This window comes from Ursus americanus, chromosome 28 (assembly GCF_024610735.1).
Source record: "Ursus americanus isolate L20-20 chromosome 28, mUrsAme1.1.p, whole genome shotgun sequence".
NCBI lineage: Eukaryota > Metazoa > Chordata > Mammalia > Carnivora > Ursidae > Ursus > Ursus americanus.
Genome location: NC_142154.1, coordinates 401881 through 418348, shown reverse-complemented (window position 1 = coordinate 418348; position 16468 = coordinate 401881). Strand labels below are relative to the sequence as shown.

At 64.2% G+C, this 16468-nt stretch overlaps 1 protein-coding gene across 1 annotated transcript in view; it reads right to left on the bottom strand.

The window, feature by feature from the left end:
* ACSBG1 (acyl-CoA synthetase bubblegum family member 1) overlaps positions 1 to 16468 on the bottom strand; it is a 47879-nt gene that overhangs the window by 16813 nt on the left and 14598 nt on the right. The window contains exons 2-5 of the mRNA XM_045804443.2: positions 10797 to 10903; positions 1256 to 1476; positions 753 to 841; positions 346 to 466 (exon numbers count right to left, since the gene is read on the bottom strand). Of these exons, the coding sequence (XP_045660399.1) occupies positions 346 to 466; positions 753 to 841; positions 1256 to 1476; positions 10797 to 10903 (538 nt within the window). The remainder of the gene's footprint in view (positions 1 to 345; positions 467 to 752; positions 842 to 1255; positions 1477 to 10796; positions 10904 to 16468) is intronic.

Sequence of the window (16468 nt, the reverse complement as noted above, 5' to 3'; positions counted from 1 at the left end):
GGTCAGGCTTGAGCGCTCAAGGTGTCCAGGCCCTGGGCCACCCTCGGGTCACACAACCCTGCCACAGGGGGAGGACCCCAGCGTTCGTGGGAGGCAGCGGCCCAGCTGGCGGCCCTAGCCCAAGGCCGTCACCCCGTCCGGGCTTCTGGGTCCTCAGGGTCCCGAGCTGCCCAGTGGTAAGTACCCATTGCCTTGCCTTGTTCTTTGTGTATCTGTGTGTCGTGGGGTTGCTGTGAAGGGTGAGGGGGACCCCAGAAGGAAGGGTGGAAAAGTCCTTTGTAAGCTGGAGGTCCACAGGGACACCTGGCCTCTGGCCCCCGTGCCCGCTTCCCCTGCGCCCCAAACCTTCAGGATCTTCTCCAGCTGCTTCTGTGTATCCAGCACGATGATGTTGGCACGGCTGTCCTGAGCAATGTACTGGCAGGCCTCCGGGGAGCTGGTGGTGTAGATGCCGGTGACAATGCCACTGCAGGAGACCCGGGAGGTTCGTGTCAGAGCGGGTGCAGGGGCCACTCCCTCCGCCCAGCTCCTGCCCTGCCTGCCCGCAGCCCTGCCCCTGGCAGCTGCCATGCCCGGACAGGCAGGGCTAACCGCCAGCTCAGTACCGCTGCCCCGGCGGTGGGGCAGAGGGGTCCCGAGAGGGCCCCTGGGAGGGGATGGGGTCTGGGGAGGGCACGGGGGCCTCCACCTTCTTTCCCCTCTCTGCCCACCTCCGACCCACTGGAGACTGGGCCCCACCCCCAGCCACTCACCCTGCAAATACCGTGCCCACCGCCGAGAAGAACCACTCCGGGGAGTTGAAGCCAAGGATGGCCACGCTGTGTGCCTGCTCCAGGCCGAGCTCCAGGACCAAGGCAGATAGGCCGGGTCAGCGGGCACGGAAGGGGGCCTCTCAGTCCCAGACAGGCCCCCTTCCAGATGGCGGGGGACGCCCCTCCCAGGCTGCACCCCGTGGGAGAACGCCCCGGGGCCCTTGCTGCCCTTCCCGGGGCCTTCCCAGGGAGTCGGGCCCTCTGCCCAGCACAGCAGGCAGCCCAGCCCGTCTGGAATGTGATCACAAGTGAAAACCAAGTGTTGAGTGGCTGGCACGTGGGGAGGGCCCCGCACGTACCAGCGGGCCAACGCATGGGAATGGTTTTACAGTTACTCTTTCCAAAGGCTCGCCAGGTCGGGGGTCAGGGAGGAGGCCTACGAGGGCCCAGAGCTAGAAGGTGGGTCTGGGGAGGGAAAGGCTCTGTCTCAAGGGGCCCCTCACCTTCAGGAAGCCCTTGGCAGCTTTTCGGGCCAGCAGGTAGTACTGGGAGTAGGAGATGTGCTCCCACGTGCCCTGACGCTTGAAGCCCAGAGCCCAGAGGTCCCCATACTTGTCCAGGGTCTCAGAGAACATCTGGTGCACAGTGTAGGGAGGCTGTGAGCAGGCGGGGTGGACCCTTGGGCGCACACGTCCATCGGCCCGCGTCGTCCACAGTGTCTCCTCTGAAGGGGAGGGGAGACCACAGCTGGGATCATGCTGGCCTAGGGCCACCCCCTGAGGCCCTGGCCCTCCCGGGGGGCACAGCTCCCAGGCCACGGGTCCCAACAGTGCTTTGGGGGCTGGGCCATGGGTGCTGGCAGACAAGCAAGGGACTGGAGTAGCTGGGGGGCTGCCTGGAGGAGGAGGTCTAAAGGCCCCGGGGATGGGCAAGGCTTAGGGAGGCAGCAAGGAGGTGGAGGCCAGAGACGCCAAGGGCCTAGACCTTTCCTGTCTTCACGCCAGTGGAACCTGCCCCCCAAGGCTGGGCGGTCAGTGGTGTTCAGGCTGCCTCAGAAGAGCAGGGCCATCAGACCTCCAAGTGCTTCGGGGTTCCCACCTTTTCTCTGCCCCCTGAGAACTGGGGACAGGCCCTGCTGGACAGAAGGTCAAAGCAGCAGGGGGAGACCAGCAGCTCGGACCAGCCTGAGAAGGGTCCCAGCCGCAGGGACAACGTTCAGTCCTTCTCTCCAGGCCCCGGGCACCGTGCCGAATCCCTCCCGCGGGGATCCAGTCTGCTCCACGGGGTTGGTGCCTCGGTTTGCAGACGGGGCAGCGGCAGCCCCGGGAGGCCCAAGCCTTTCCCCGGCCCTGCGTGCCTGATGCCATGGCTCACACTTGGGGCACCACGCAGCCTTGAAGTGTCAGGCGACCCACTCTGCGAGCAGTAGGTGGGAACAGATCGATCGTGTCATGGGCGAGACTTTGGGCGCACCGCGCACATCTGAGACTGTCCTCGGAGGAAAGGCGAGGATTCTGACCTCAGGGACAACAGGCGGTTCGAAAGAAACGGTATGCATGAAGAACGGGACACACAGCTGGTGTGCAGTAAACGCAAGCTCCCGGTTCTCCGAGTTCTCCAAATTCCCAGGAGGCTTGGACGGGAGGTCTACATCCTTTTGTCCACGGGGCCTCCTTTCCCCGGGCCAGGGCGGTCCTTCCCAGCAGATGACCCGCTGCGGGGAAGGAGGGCTGCCTGGGAGGCCGGGCTGCCCTGCCACCTGCCAGCTGGACCACGTGGGTGGCCACAGCCCACGGATGTCCCTTTGAGGTCGCACCAACCTCAAAACTGTCCTGTGGGATGACCTCATCCCTCCCTCCAGACACTCTTGGGTTGCACGTGGACCCTGAGGTTGGCAGAAGACCCTGGGCTGGGACAGGAAAGCCAGTCCCTCCTTCCAAAGAGGCCATGGAATTTGCCACCCAAAGATGTGGATGTGAATGCCATCAGCAGTACTTATAAGAGTCAAACATGGAAACCACCAAACGCCTGTCCGCTGGTGAACAGAGTCAAGCATGGCACACCCCCAACATGAGTCCGCTTGGACACAGCCGACACGACTACCATGGGCAGAACACGGTGCACTCAGAACCGTGTTCGCAGGAAGAAGCCAGAAGCAAACAACGCTAGCGTGTGGGAACCATCCAGAAAAGGCGGATTCGCGCTTGCCTGGGGGTGGGGAGTCACCACACACGGACACCAAGATCTTTTCAGGGTGATGGAAATGTTGTACAGTCAGATCGCAGTGATCTTGGTGCAGCCGTAAAAATTTGCTACAAATAACTGAAAAAGGATTTTTTTCAGTGAAAAATCATCACACTAAAGTGGGTAAATTGGATGCCATACAATGACGCCTGAGTAGAAGAGCTCTGGGGGCGGGGCAGCGGGAGGCCCTCTTCCCTTCCCTGGTCCCCCAACCAGAAAAGGTGGATCCTGCCCGTGGCGCATCCCTGGGGGGCACGAGAGGGGAGGGGCTGAGGGAGGGAGAGGCGCATGCACGCTGCATGCTGAGCAGGGAGCCCGAGGCGGGGCTCGACCCCAGGACCCTGAGGCCATGACCTGAGCCGAAGGCAGACGCTTCACTGAGGCTGCTTCTCCCTCCGCCCCTCCCTGCGTGTGTTCTCTCCCTCAGATGAATAAATAAAATCTTTAAAAAAAACTAATGTAAAGATAAATCACCCCCATGAGGCACTCCAGGTCTGCATCTTGGAGACACAGGGCTCTGGCAGTCCTCCTCTGTCTCTCTGTTCTCCGTAAAGAACAATGACCACGTCCCCCCCAAGGGGACGGTAACCGTCCCGAGCCCCACCTCCGCGCCAGGGAGGCCGCAGGGCATGGTGGGAACCTCGGGCCCAGCTCAACTGCAGGGGCGGCTGCCCTGGGTGCTGGCACCCGGCAGGGATGGAAACCAAGGGTTACCCGACATCTGCGTCTGTGTGCAACCACCGTGTTTTTAAATGTTGGCTCACACCTCAAGAAAACGTTATGTGGACCAAATCAAACGGAGCTGTCGAAAATCACCCATCCTTAATTCTGTGGCCCCAGGGAGTCTCTGGCGGTGAAGGGGGGTCGAGCGCCCGGCCCAGCCACTTCCCCAGCCACGCACTCTCCGACGGCTCGCAGCTTTTGGCCCTTGTTCCAGGCTTTCCAAAGGACAGAGCTCTAGAAGTGGGCTCATTGGCTCAGAAAGAAAACACCTAAGACTTTGCATGGACGTTTTAGACAGAGTTCCTTCATCTGACTTCTGCTCTGCCGCGAACAGCGTGGTCCCGCCGACCCTGTGTCCGCTGTCTCACTTGGCAGTGCCCGCGCTCCGCGCGCAGGAGGCTAGAGGGGATGGGAAAGAGGAGAACTGCTGGTGGGCCTGCGAGCCTGGCTCCGCTTCGCCCAGCTGCTCTGCCCAGGGAGGAGAGCCAGCCCGGAGGACCGGCGCCTTGCGGCGGGGGATGCGGCCCAGGGTTCCCGTCCGCCCTTCTGCACACCCGCTCCACCCGCAAAGCTGAACCAGCTGGGCCCCTGAGGCCCCAGACCGGCAAAAAAGGCTTTGGTGGGCAAGGGGCCTGCCCGCCGTCCCCGAGGCCCAGTCGCTCTCCTGCCCACAGAGGGCTGCCGTGGTCACGGCTCGCCGTCTGAGTGCCTGCCTGGCACCTGGTGGGCTGTACGTACCTTGTCCACAGCCCCCGTGACGGCACAGCTGACCCTCTGAGAAACAGGGAGGCAAGTTGCCTGAGCGGCTGGAAGCAGGGCTGGGATTCCCACCCACGGTCCGACTCCCAGGCTCACACTGGCCCCAGCGCCCGTGTCTCCTTCAGGAAAGGACTGTTCTGCCTCCTGCCCAAAGCCTGGGGGGAGCTCAGGAGCATTGACCTTGGGCAGCGGCCACCACCGCCTCTTCCCACATTCCAGGGCTCCCAGAGAACCTTTTTGGAACCACAGTGTGGTGTCCACACCGTGGCCTCTAAGCAAGACCCTCTGTGACCTCAGCACGTACCCCTCCAGCCAGCCTGAGCGGCCCTCGGTCCCCTCTGCCCCCACCCGAGGGGTGCCTTGGCCCGAGCTGTGTCTCTGCCTTGGACTCACTCCGGCCACGCTGCTCTCCTGCATTTCTGGTTCCAAGTACCACCCCTCCCTGAAGGTTGGAGCCAGGCCTCGCTGAGGGTCAAGCCTCTCCCACAGCTGGAGGCTCTTGGAAGCAGGTGTGACTCCTTCCTGGGGTCTGAGTGCAGAAGCCCAGCCCGGAGCGGAGGTCAGGGGGCCTTTAGGGAAGAATGAGCTAGCTTCTGTCCCATCCCTGTCCCAGGGCGGCTGGACTGAACCACCATGTGTCTAGGAGACCCAGGCCTCCTGCTTTCCCTCCTCCGGCTCACCAGCATAGCCTGACAGTGAGCACGTCACCTTCCTGCCCAAGTATGGAGAGGGGCTGGCCCACCGAGTAGGTGTCTGCCGAACCTCCGCCCTGCCTGCCTGGGAGCCCGGCTCAGTATCCTTCCGCCCGAGCCTGCCACAGCTCAGGGGCCTGGGCCTCTGGGCTTGGGGCCTGAACGAAGGGAAGACAGATGAATCTCCAAGCCTGGGGGGCCTCGCTCTCCCCTTTGTCTTCTCACGTCCATGTAGGCCCACCTTTGGGCCTTTGCTCACGCCGCTCCCTCTCCCGACCTCACCTGTGTCTGAAGAGGAGAAATCTCTGGACGATGAGTTAGAAACCCCGTTTTCCACTATCGGCAAGGTGGGCAGAGCGGTCGGAAGGGCTGGCTGGCCCACAACTCGCTGAGCCTCGCGCGCGGCCCTGCCCCCTGGCCGCAGGAACCGGCCGAGCCTCACGCCCTGGCCCCGCGCACGGGGTCACGTGCGGGGCACGGTGCGGTGGGAGCCTCTCTCTCGCCGTCTGAGCGGGACTGGCGGGGAACGTGTGGCAGAGGCCACGGCAGGGTGGGGAGCCTAGAGAAGCGGGTGGCGGGCTGAGTGTGCGCGAGCGCAGGCAGCCACGGGAGTCCACTGCTTCCCATGCCCCGGCCGCGCCCCAGCGTCTGTTCTTGCCCGCCCTCCCTCCGCCTGCGCTCCGCGCCCCCCGCCCCTGCCTCCTGCCCGGGGCCTCTCCCAGGCCAAGCGTGAAGCAGCCGAGATGTCACCGGCGCGGCCGACCACGCTCACGACGGGCCGGGGGGCTGCGCGGCGGGGGGGCGAGTCGGTACGACCTTGCCGGGGGCAAGCAGCCAGATGGACCAAAGGGCTTGGAAAGGGGGCCCCTTGGAGCAGCTAGCGCCCCTGCAGGCAGAGCCCGTGGGAACGGAGCAGAGCCCGGAGACCCCTCCGCACGGCCCTGCTTCCCTGAGCAAGGCCACTGGAAACGACCAGCGTCCCAACGGGGGGCGGTAACTGCATGGGGGGAGCCTCGCTGTGGATGCGAAGTCCTCCGAAAACCCAGCGCCAAGGAAACGCCCGCGGCGCGACACCCGTGGGGCGCGGCGTGGGCGCGCGGGCCGAGCGGAAGCCCCTGCGCCTGGGACCCCAGTGCGGGCCGGCACCGCGCCGCTGCCCACACCCTCCTTCCTTCGCTCCGACAGACGCAGCCCCTGCAGCCGCGGCGCCCGCAGCCGACGTGCGCCAACAGCAGAGCGAAACCACGCCGTGCGCCCTTCGGGGATACGCGTGGGGGCTTCAGCGGTTGGGGGGAGGCATCCCTGAGAGGGGCCGGGAATTCCCACACACGGCACGTGGGCGTGAGGGGGCTTCCTTACGAGGGGGTGGGGATGGCCAAGGTCGCAGCAGGTCAGCCAACAGTGGACCAGACCTCAGTCGGTCCTGGCAGCCGAGTGGGGTCTAGGGGTGGGGATCCACGCCGTTCCCTTGGGGATGGCGTTGGGGGAGGAGCCTGACCCTCTTCCAGACCCAAGCAGGGGGGAGGGCCCGTGAGCTGGGGGTGCCCCGCGGCTCCGAGGGTGGCTCCTGGGGCAAGCGCAGAGACATAGAAATCAGGATGGGGTGCCAGGCCTTAAAGTTGTCGCCGTCCCCCCACCCTGACGTTCAACAGGGACGCAGGTCCGCCGTGCCCAACCAGGTTCAGGGCTCCAGTAGCAGCCAAGAACACTGCCAGGACCCAGCCAAGCTCCCTGTCATCCAGGAAGGCACCCACGACCCCAACCCAGCCAGCAGACAGTCTGCAGCCAACAACCAACCCCCCAGAGCACACGAGAGAATGCTGGCTGAGTGCCCAGGGTGGCCCGGCCCCCCTCTCCTCTCCTTCTCTTGCTCACGTGGCCACTGGTCTTGGCCTGACCCTGGCCTGGGTCTTATCAATCGCCCATTATGCTGGGGGCGGCCAGGCAGGCTGGGAGCTGCTGTCCTTGGGGCTCTGGGATAAAGGCTTCTGAATAGCAGAGGAAATCAGTCTCAATTGGCTGGAAGGAAAAAAACGGGGGTGAGGCTGGTGGGGTGAGGAGAAGCGCGGAGGCGTTTACTGCGCCTGTGGGAATGGCTGAGAACGAGCGTATTGTACAGTTGGAGGGATGCATGGGCCTGGGGTAGCGGGGGCCTGGGACAGGTCTGCCTCCAAGCTGCTCCTCCCAGCGCCGGACCCTGAAGCCCCCGCTGCACGGGCCAGCCTGGACGGGGGCCAGGACGCTCCCCCTGCGCACAGGGACCCTTTGCTGCGGCCCTTGGACACTGCTCAGACCTGTGCCAGGCACCGTGGGGATATTTAAGGGAGAGGCCATGCTGGCCTCAGAACACAACTCAAGATAAGGACAAGGCCTGCCTGGGACAGAAGAGTTTGTCCAGACCTTGTACGGAACGTACGAGAATGTGATTTTGGCCCCACTGTGGCCGAGGTGGGAGAGACCCCCTTCACGTGCTGGCCACTCACCAGCCTTCTTGCCTGAGGGTTCGGAGCTCTGGGTTGTGGCCATGAGCAGAGAAAGCTTGGCAGAACCCCGCGCTCCCTGGGGCTCAGTTACCCAATCTGAATTACAATCGGGAGGGACAGGACGGTCTCTGTGGGCCCCCCCGGGGTCACCGTTTCAGCTTTTGTGTTCTACCGCCAGGATTCCACTTGTCCTGGACCATGGACGTGGGGGCGCAGAGATGGGCTTTACCCGCCCTGTGGTGGGCATGCACAGGAACCACACGGGGGACGCTGAGGCGGTCTCCACCCACCCCGCAGAGCTCAAGGCGGTTTTCGTGTCATTTTGGGCAGGAGCCCAGCCTCCTGGACCCTCCCTTGTACACATACCGTGTCAGCACCCCGAGGGGAAGACAGGAGCAGCTCTGGGCGTGGGCAGATATATAATCAGCCCCCCCTCACAACCCCGGGGCAGCTGCTCTTTCCGCCCACGGGGCCTGTCCTCGGGCTTTAATAAAACCACCAATGTGCACCAGAGACGTCCCAAGACTTCTTTCTTGGCCGTGGGCTCTGGACCCCACTGACCTCCCCTGCATTCCAAAACTCCATCAGAGCAACTCTGGGCCCAGATAAAGCATCTAACACACACTCAACGGAGCTGGACATTTGATTAGGAGAAGTCTGTACGGGGGTCCCCACTTCTTTTGGCGGGCAGGCTGGGGTTCCCACTTGTTTCCACTTCTCAGGTGAGCTGACTACACGGATCTCGCCTGTCCTCCCTTCCCCATGCCCACCAGAGGCTGAAGGGACAGCGGGGCCTCTGCCTCCCACTGTCACCACCCTGCTCCCCAGCCTCAGGCTGTGAGCGCCCCAGGACAAACGTGGTATCTGTCTCCTTCCAGCCAGAGAGCAGCCGTGCCCTTGAAGCATTTGGGAAGGGTGGGAGTGAGGGACAGAGAGAGGTCCTGTGCAGCCCTTGACCCAACTGTGGGCCTCATGGGGCTAGAAACCCCAGCCTCAGAGCTCCCCGGTGGGTGTGGGAGTCGGCGAGGAAGAGTGGGCGTGGGGAACAGGCCCTGGCCGGCCCCTCCCCCAGCCCCAGCCACAGCTGCTGCTCTCTGGGGATCCCCTCCCCTTCCCCGCGGTCTTGGCCTTGCCCTGTTCCAGCTGGGGTCCATGCTCAGCTAGAAAAAGCTAGAAAGAAATGTGTCTCCAGGGCCTGGCACAAGACTGCCTTTGTGTGGAGGTTAGATTCTGGGAGCTCTGTGGCCCGATTCAGCGGCCTGCCCCCTAGCTCAGGGCCTGGCCTGGGGACAGGAGCTCAAGGACCCTCGAGCTTCTGGGAACCCAAGGAGGCTCACAGGTGGGTGCTGATGGCTGAAGGCAAGACCCCCAGAGCTCCCCAGAGGGGCTGCCAGCTCAGCGGTTAGCTGGAGGGCAGGCGGGGGCTGGTGAGGCCCGGAGGGGACCACGCTGCTACCCAGGGCCCAGAGCGGCAGCGTGGCCAGTGAGGAGCTCCACTCCCCGCCAGCGGTGTGAGTGAGACAATCACAGAACCTCTCTGAGCTCGGTTTCCTCCGTCACAGGGGAGCGGGAGAGCGCCTACCCCCGTGCTGCCCTGAGAGGACATGAGACTGTGAACCCCTCAGCACAAACCTAGCTTGCGCTAAATGTCCTTCAGGGCGGCCGTGTGGGGAAGGAGGCTTGAATCCCTCACGGCCCTGCAGCCCCTCCCTACAGCCTGCCACCGGGACAGGTGCCTTCTCCCGGCCCTACAGACGGCGCTTCGGGACAGGGCAGCCGCAAGACTCCTTCCCACCTCCTTCCCCGCGGAGCCTGGAGCCCGGGCTCCCGGACTTGCTGGGGAGTCTCGAGAGAAAGGCTGCCCAGCCCCGGCACCAGGCTGGCACGTGGCGGGCGCTCGGTCCCTGCCGGACTCAGATCTTATTGCGGCCGCGCCCCAGAAGCCCCGGGGCTGCACGGGAGAGGCTGGGCAGAGCATGACCCTCACGCCAGCACTGCAGGGCTCACGGCAGGGCCGACGTCCCCAGAGGCAGCTCTGCCACGTGCCTGCTGACAGCAGTGGTGCCAAGAAGCTCAGCCCGGGAGAGGAGCAGCGAGTCTGAGGGCGGCACCAGCCCTGCCAGGGGAGGTGATTGGCACTTGCTCCCCGGGGAGCCAGGCAGCCTGGGGTGCCCCAGGAGCCTGCCCTCCCTACGCCTTGTGGCGTCTCTTCTAGCAGGCACGGTGACCTTTGCCCTGACGCTGCCTCTGTCCTCCGACCAGGAAAGCCAGGTCAGAAGACATCTGGGGGAAGAGGCCTGGGCCTCCCCTCCACCTGTTGCCGGCCCTGCCCGCCCCTCGGCCCGCAGGGACCCAAAGAAACGGCTTCCCCCGCTGGCTCCGCTTCGAACCCTACCGAATCCCGTACCCAGTCTAACCACGAGGAAGACAGCGAAGGACATTGTGCAAAAGACACGCTGAGTTCAAACACTTCCACCCAAACACCCAAGTGAGGGGGCGTCTCGGGATTACGCCTGGCTGCTCCCAGGAGCTTGCGGCTAGGCGAGTCCGCAGCGGGGGACCCGCACCCCAGGGGCAGGTGACAGGATGTACCACCCCCAGGACAGGCAGACCCAGGACGCAGTGACCTCTGCACCAGGCACTTGCCGTCTCCGTGTTTGACCTGTGCTGTTGGTACAATGTTGTCAGACAGCCAATAAAAATGAATGAAGCTGTGCGGCTACTATCATTCCGGTGACTCTTCGGTGTGGATGATAGCTCTGCCCGGGGCAGCTGTCTGACGGCGAAGGTCTCTGCAAGCCTCCCACACACATGCCCACTTCCGGCCCCCTGCCGGCCCCTAGCCCCAGGCAACCAGGCTGGGCGCTTCCGGCCTTGCCTCCCGGTCTCCCGGGGCCTCTACCGGTCCAGGGGCCCTGGCTGCCTCCCTGCCTCCATCCTCCCCACCGCTCACTCCTTCCCTCATGCCTGGCCCTGACGTGGCCATAAGGAAAGGGGTGCGGTGGGGGCCCCTGGGGCTGTGGCGACCAGTGGGGACTTGCACCTGCTCCGGTGTGCTGTGGCTCCCCCGGCTCGCCTCTGCCCGGGTGCTGCCCGCGGCCCTCCAGCACCCCGGCACAACCCGCAGACTCACGGCGGCTCACCTGACCCATCCGGCGGGGCGTCCTTGTCCTTGTCCTTCTCTGGGAGCGAGAGCGTGAGGTCATGGCTTAGGGACTCTTTGGAGGGCGTCTGCCCATCAGTCAGGGAGCTGGCAGGGAGGGGAGAGACCACGTGAGACCCTCGGGCCCGGCCTGGCTTCCCGATGCTGGCCGGCACACACCGGAGCCCCCTCCCGGTGGGGGTCAGGGGACGAGACCTCAGCAGCTGCAGGGCTAATGTCGCCCCCACCCAGCCTCTCCCTGCAGGTTCTCAGAACTCAGCCCTGCTCTGCTCTAGGTTGTCGTGTGACTCTGGGCAGGTGCACAGCTCTCTCTGGACTCAGTGTTCCCATCTGGACAAGGAAAGGCTTGGGGGTCCAGCACTGGCCGATTCTGGGCCAATTCAGGGGAGCCCCGCCTCCTCACTCCCCACACCCACTGGGCCTCAGGCATTGCAAACAGTCATGCTTAGAAGCTCAGAGCGCAGCTGAGGACATTCCAGGGGCCCCCACACGTCCCACGCAGGCCCCAGGTGAGGACCTCCCCTTCCCAAGGGTGCCTGTGGGGGGGCCCCAGCCTACTCCCCCACGGAGGACAGGCATGGGGCCAGAGAGATCCGGGGCTCAGGCCATCCGCCTTCACCCCTGGTCCAGATCCTCCTTGCTTCCCTGGTGTGGTGGCCCTGGACAATAGTTCTCCTTTTCCAGCCAGATAGCCCAAGGGGTTAGGGGTCTCTATTGTCAACCATTCCTCCTCAGGGTTCAATTGGCCAGACCTCAACGTCCTGGGTGATGAGCGGATGGAGTTCAGTACACGCACCAGGGTCAAGCAGGACTACAGCCTTCCACAACTCCAGGGGCATATTTCACACTCCTCAGTATGTAAACAGAGCCTACTGGAGTTGTGCAGTGTGCAACCTGTGCAGCTGGTCGTGGCAGCCCCGAGGGCAGGACCCTGGCTCCAGGGAGTCCCGTCCATCTCGTCTCTCAGGGTGGGGCTAGTCCCATCCCTGCCCACTTCCCAGACTGTTGGGCCAGTTACCTGCTTGTCACATTCGGCCTTACTCCTTGCTGGTACCGCAGGTTCAAACTAAGTTTGCGAGTGCACCCAGGCCCACCTGGCGGCAGTCTGCTTAAGAACCTGAGATAGGTTTTAAAGTGAAAGACGTCAGGAGGCTATGAAGGGAGGGGCCTGGGGAGAAGGGGGATGCGCGGGGGCCAAGTTGGTCCCCTTCTTGGGAACTTTGTGAGCAAGGCCCCTCAGTCTGGAGCAAGGGGTCCCTGTGCCAGGCAGAGAGTTCTGAGCGTGTGGGACTTGTCCTGCTGACTTTGGGTCATTGGCCACCACCATTACCCGCTTGGGTTGTAGAGTGGACGCTGCGTCTGCTTTGCAAAAGAGACAACCGTGTTGGTACCAAATGTCCCCAGAGCTCTGGACACAGATAATGCCATCAGTGGGCGAATGCGGGACACGCACACACACGGGCCGAGGGTCCCCCACTGGGAGTCCCTGAGCGGGGCTGGTGAACTTGGTGCAGCGTCCACACCCTCCTGGCCGCGTCCTCAAAGGACGAGTGAGGCCAGCTGCAGGGCAAACCCGGCACCCACAGCAGCCTGGCCCCGGAGTCGAGCCGCCAGCCCCAGACGAGCGGGGGCGGTCGCGGGCTGTGACAGCCGCTGTCGCACGGCTTCCTCACAGGCGAGTCTGCTTTAACCCCCATCAAAAGGTACAGGCAGGGGCGCCTGGGTGGCGCAGTCCTTAAGCGTGTGCCTTCGGCTCAGGGCGTGATCCCGGCGTTCTGGGATCGAGCCCCACATCAGGCTCCTTCCTAGGAGCCTGCTTCTTCCTCTCCCACTCCCCCTGCTTGTGTTCCCTCTCTCGCTGACTGTCTCTGTCGAATAAATAAAATCTTAAAAAAAAAAAGGTACAGGCAGCATTTCCCGCACCCGATAAAAGTGTGTGTATGCTGCTTCTGGTTTCAAAATAGCTGTGTACGCACGAAACGGGAAGACAGCTGCGCAAGGACGTGGGGGCCAAGCGAGCTCATCCCGCGTGGAAACTTCTGTGTGTGTGTGTGGGGGGGCTTCCCCGAGCTCCTGGCACCCCCGCGCATGGGCCAGGCTCTGGGGGCTCAGATGCGCTGCTGTCCATCCCCCGTCCTGCAGGATGCGGGATGCCTCGTTAAGAGAGGCCAACGCCCAGTTTTCCAGGCGAGGAAGGGGTGCTCTTGCCCTGGCCCGAGCTCGGCCCGGAAGGGGATGGCACCCTCGCCCGCCGTCTGAAACAGACTTCACGGGACCTCCCTGTGACGTGGAAGCTCCTGCAGGTCCTAATGAGGGACAGACATCCTGGCCCAGCTCGTGACGCAGAAGGGAAGGGGGCCACGCTGGTGGTGCCGGGGCCCGTGCCCTCCCTGCGTGGCTGCTGCCCCATGTCTGGGTGGGGGGTGCCGGGCCGTAGCTTCAGGGCTCACCCTCACCCATGCTCCTGCCACTGCAGGGCTGGCCTCCAGCCACATACCCGCCCCCACTTTGCTGGCCTCTCTGCAGCGGCCGGGGGCTGAGAGAGCGACGCTGGACCCGCCAGCCTCTTCCACCTGGGGAGTGAGCCTGGGGACCGGGCTTCCGTTGTTCTCCGAGGGGAGCCGCCCTGACTGCTCTGACCCCTCCCACAAACGGGGGCCCCTTGGACTCCTGCTGTGGCTCTGGGCGGCCCCGTGGGCTGGCAAGGGACCGGCAGGCGAGGCGGGACCACCATGGTCACGACCAGCGCCTGTCCAAGGGCATGAGTACAGTTCTTCCGGAAAACTAGACCTCTCCTGCTTGCACACACCCCATAAGCACCTTGCCTTACTCGTCTTGCACAGAAACCAAATGTCCTTAGCACCTGCCCGGTCTCTCGGGGAGCGAGGAAGCTCTTGAAGGGCGTGTGCGTGAGAGTATATGGTGAGGTGTGTGGGACGGGTGGAGGGGCTGGGGAGCCTGCACTCCCTCTCTTAACCATCTCTGGTCAGTTGGTCTCTCCTTTGTCCTCCTGTCTTGCCGGAGGAGCTGAAGGGAACCATTTGAACATAGGCCCTACTGAGCCTCATTCAGCTCCTCCTTCAGGAAGCCCTTGGGGATTCTCCCCAACACCTTCTCACTCTCAAGGCCTTTGGACACTCCGGTTTGGGCCTTGAAGGCCACACGCGGCTTGGAAGCTGCATGAGTCTGTCTGTCCTCTGGCCCTGAGATGCACTAAGGCGCACAGTGGCAGCCCAGGAAGCGTCCTCCTCAAGTTGTCACCACGTGTGTGACCCACAGGCCGAGAGGAGCCCTCGTTTTCCATGGGAGCCCCTCCTGGATGGGGGGTCCATCTCCTGGTTATTTTGTGTCTTTCTTCCCTTTCTGCCTTCGACAGCCAGGCCCTGTGCCGTATGCAGTAGGTGCTCAGTAAATGTGAGGCTCACCCAAATTGGTCCGTCTGGTTCGACTCCACTAGCTGTGTGACCCCGGGCAAGTCACCGTACCTCTCTGCGCGTCAGCCCTGTGTCTGTGGTGAGGATGCCGGACACCTGCCGCGAGCTTAGGGCTCCGTGGCTCTCGCGTATTGCCGGGGGCTGTCATGGACTTTCGGGGAATAAGGAGAAGGAAGCTCTTCGGTACGATGGGGAGGGTGACTCAGTGGAATGAAAACCCCCAAACCCAAGACGGGGGGCCCGGGTGCCGTGCGGCCCGGGTACGCTCCCTGGGAGGAGGGCGGGGTCCTCGTTCCTTACACGGTCCTCAGGACGGAGCTGGCACACCTGAGCAGGAGCGTCTCCGGCATGGTCCCCGTGGGGCGGCCGCGCCCCTCGAGCTCACCCAGGAGAGAGTGGGGACCTCAGGGAACACATCAGCCCCAGAGAGGCCCCGCTCCACCAAACCGGCCTGCAACAGAGACACAGCGTGCGTCACGGCCCACGGCCGGGCTGGGCGAGGGCGCGGGTGCCCTCCTTGCTGGGCAGGACTCACCGGCTCCTGCGCTGGGCACCTGACTCTAATTTACTGCCTGCTGAGCCCACACATCCGGTCACAACAAGAACAACACAGACTCTCCTCGGGCTCCCGTTTCTATTCCCCGGGCCAGGCGGCACGTACCAGGATGAGCAGACCAGCCAGACCCCCAGGACTCCTGCCCTGCCCACCCCTGAGCCCCCAGCTGCCCTCCCTGTTCCTTCCTCCAGTTCTGGCCTCTCTCCGCCCAGGGTGCCAAGGGGACACCCTAACCCTGGAGCACAGCAGAGGATCCCCAGTGCAGGGCGTTGCCCAGACATTCCCCGAGTCCTGAAGGCCCCAGCTGGGAGAGGAGCAGCCCCTCCTCCAGATCCCACTGTCCCTGCCATACCGGCTGGAGCGGGCCGTGCCGGCAGCCCGCCTGGGAGCTGCTTGCTCACGGGCCTCTCTGATCCCGGCACTCGGGGGCCCACGCCCCTCACTTCTGCTTGGTCCACATGGCCTGTCTCACCTCCAAGATCGGACCCCTGCAGCTCTCTCAGGATCCCAGGTTCCTGGCCGAAGACCCCACGGAGGCAGAGTGGACGCCCGGCAGGGCCGGGTCCGGCCGCACAGGTGCTCACCTGCCTGCCCCGTGCGGAGGCAGGGACAGGGCTCTGCGTTCCCTGCGCGTTGTCGGCTGAGACACCGGAGTGTGGGAGCCCGTGCTGCCCGGGCCCCAGGTAATGAGGCGGTGCGGCTGGGTGTGGGCGGGGACCCGCCCTGGCGTGCCCCGGGGCCGTGGGTGAGGTGGCCCCGGACACCTCTGACCCACCTGGCACTGTCCCAGCTGCCCACCTGCGAGCCTCACATAAGAGGGTGGGGAGCAGGAGAGGAAGGGGGACCTGGCCACGTGGGCTGGGAGGCGGTCTGCTGGCTGCCATCCTTGGCAGGGCTGCGGGAGGACGCGGCCCTGCGCCGGGCGTGCACCTGAAGCCAGTCTGGGCCCCAGCGGCGGGTGGGGCTTGACTTCTGGTTCGGTTTTGACTTTTTAACTTTTGTTTACTAAGTGCACCAGTCGTGCCAAGCACCTTAGGTGTGCAGGCTCCTTGCACGCTCTCCCCAGCCCCGCATGGAGGGTTCAGTCAGAGCTCCACGCTCCAGGTGAGGCAGCAGAGAGGTCTGGAGAGCTTGAGACTGGTTGGGCACCGCGTGCCCGGGAAGAGGCAGAGCGGGGTCCGGATCCCAGGTCTCCGTGACCCGCTCCGGAACCAGGACACTGCGCACACTGGATCGACCCATTATCTGCACCATAAAACAGCCAACTGTTCTCTCCCCCCGCCTCTGGAGAGCCCCCGTCCACGGCAACAAATGTCCCTGCCCCTTGCCCTTTGCCCTCTCGTGCCCCCTCCACTTCCCGCCCCCCCGGGACTTGGCAGGATGGTGGCATCACACCCAAACCTTCTAACACCAGGGTCCTTGCTCCTTGGAAACCCCTTCCAGCGGCCCCTCCCACCCCTTAGTGGTCACTCGCAAGCCACAACGTCAGGATCTGGACTGTCTCTGGGGGAGGTGAAGACACGCAGGGCCCTGCTGGGCGTTCAGGGGCAATTGTAAGTCCCGTCTGAAGGCCCAGGGGCAGGACGCGGCCTTGTTCCAAGGCCCTGAACCCAGTCAGATGGCAGAGACCCCCCCGACTACCCCAGGAAGCTGGTAGGTCCA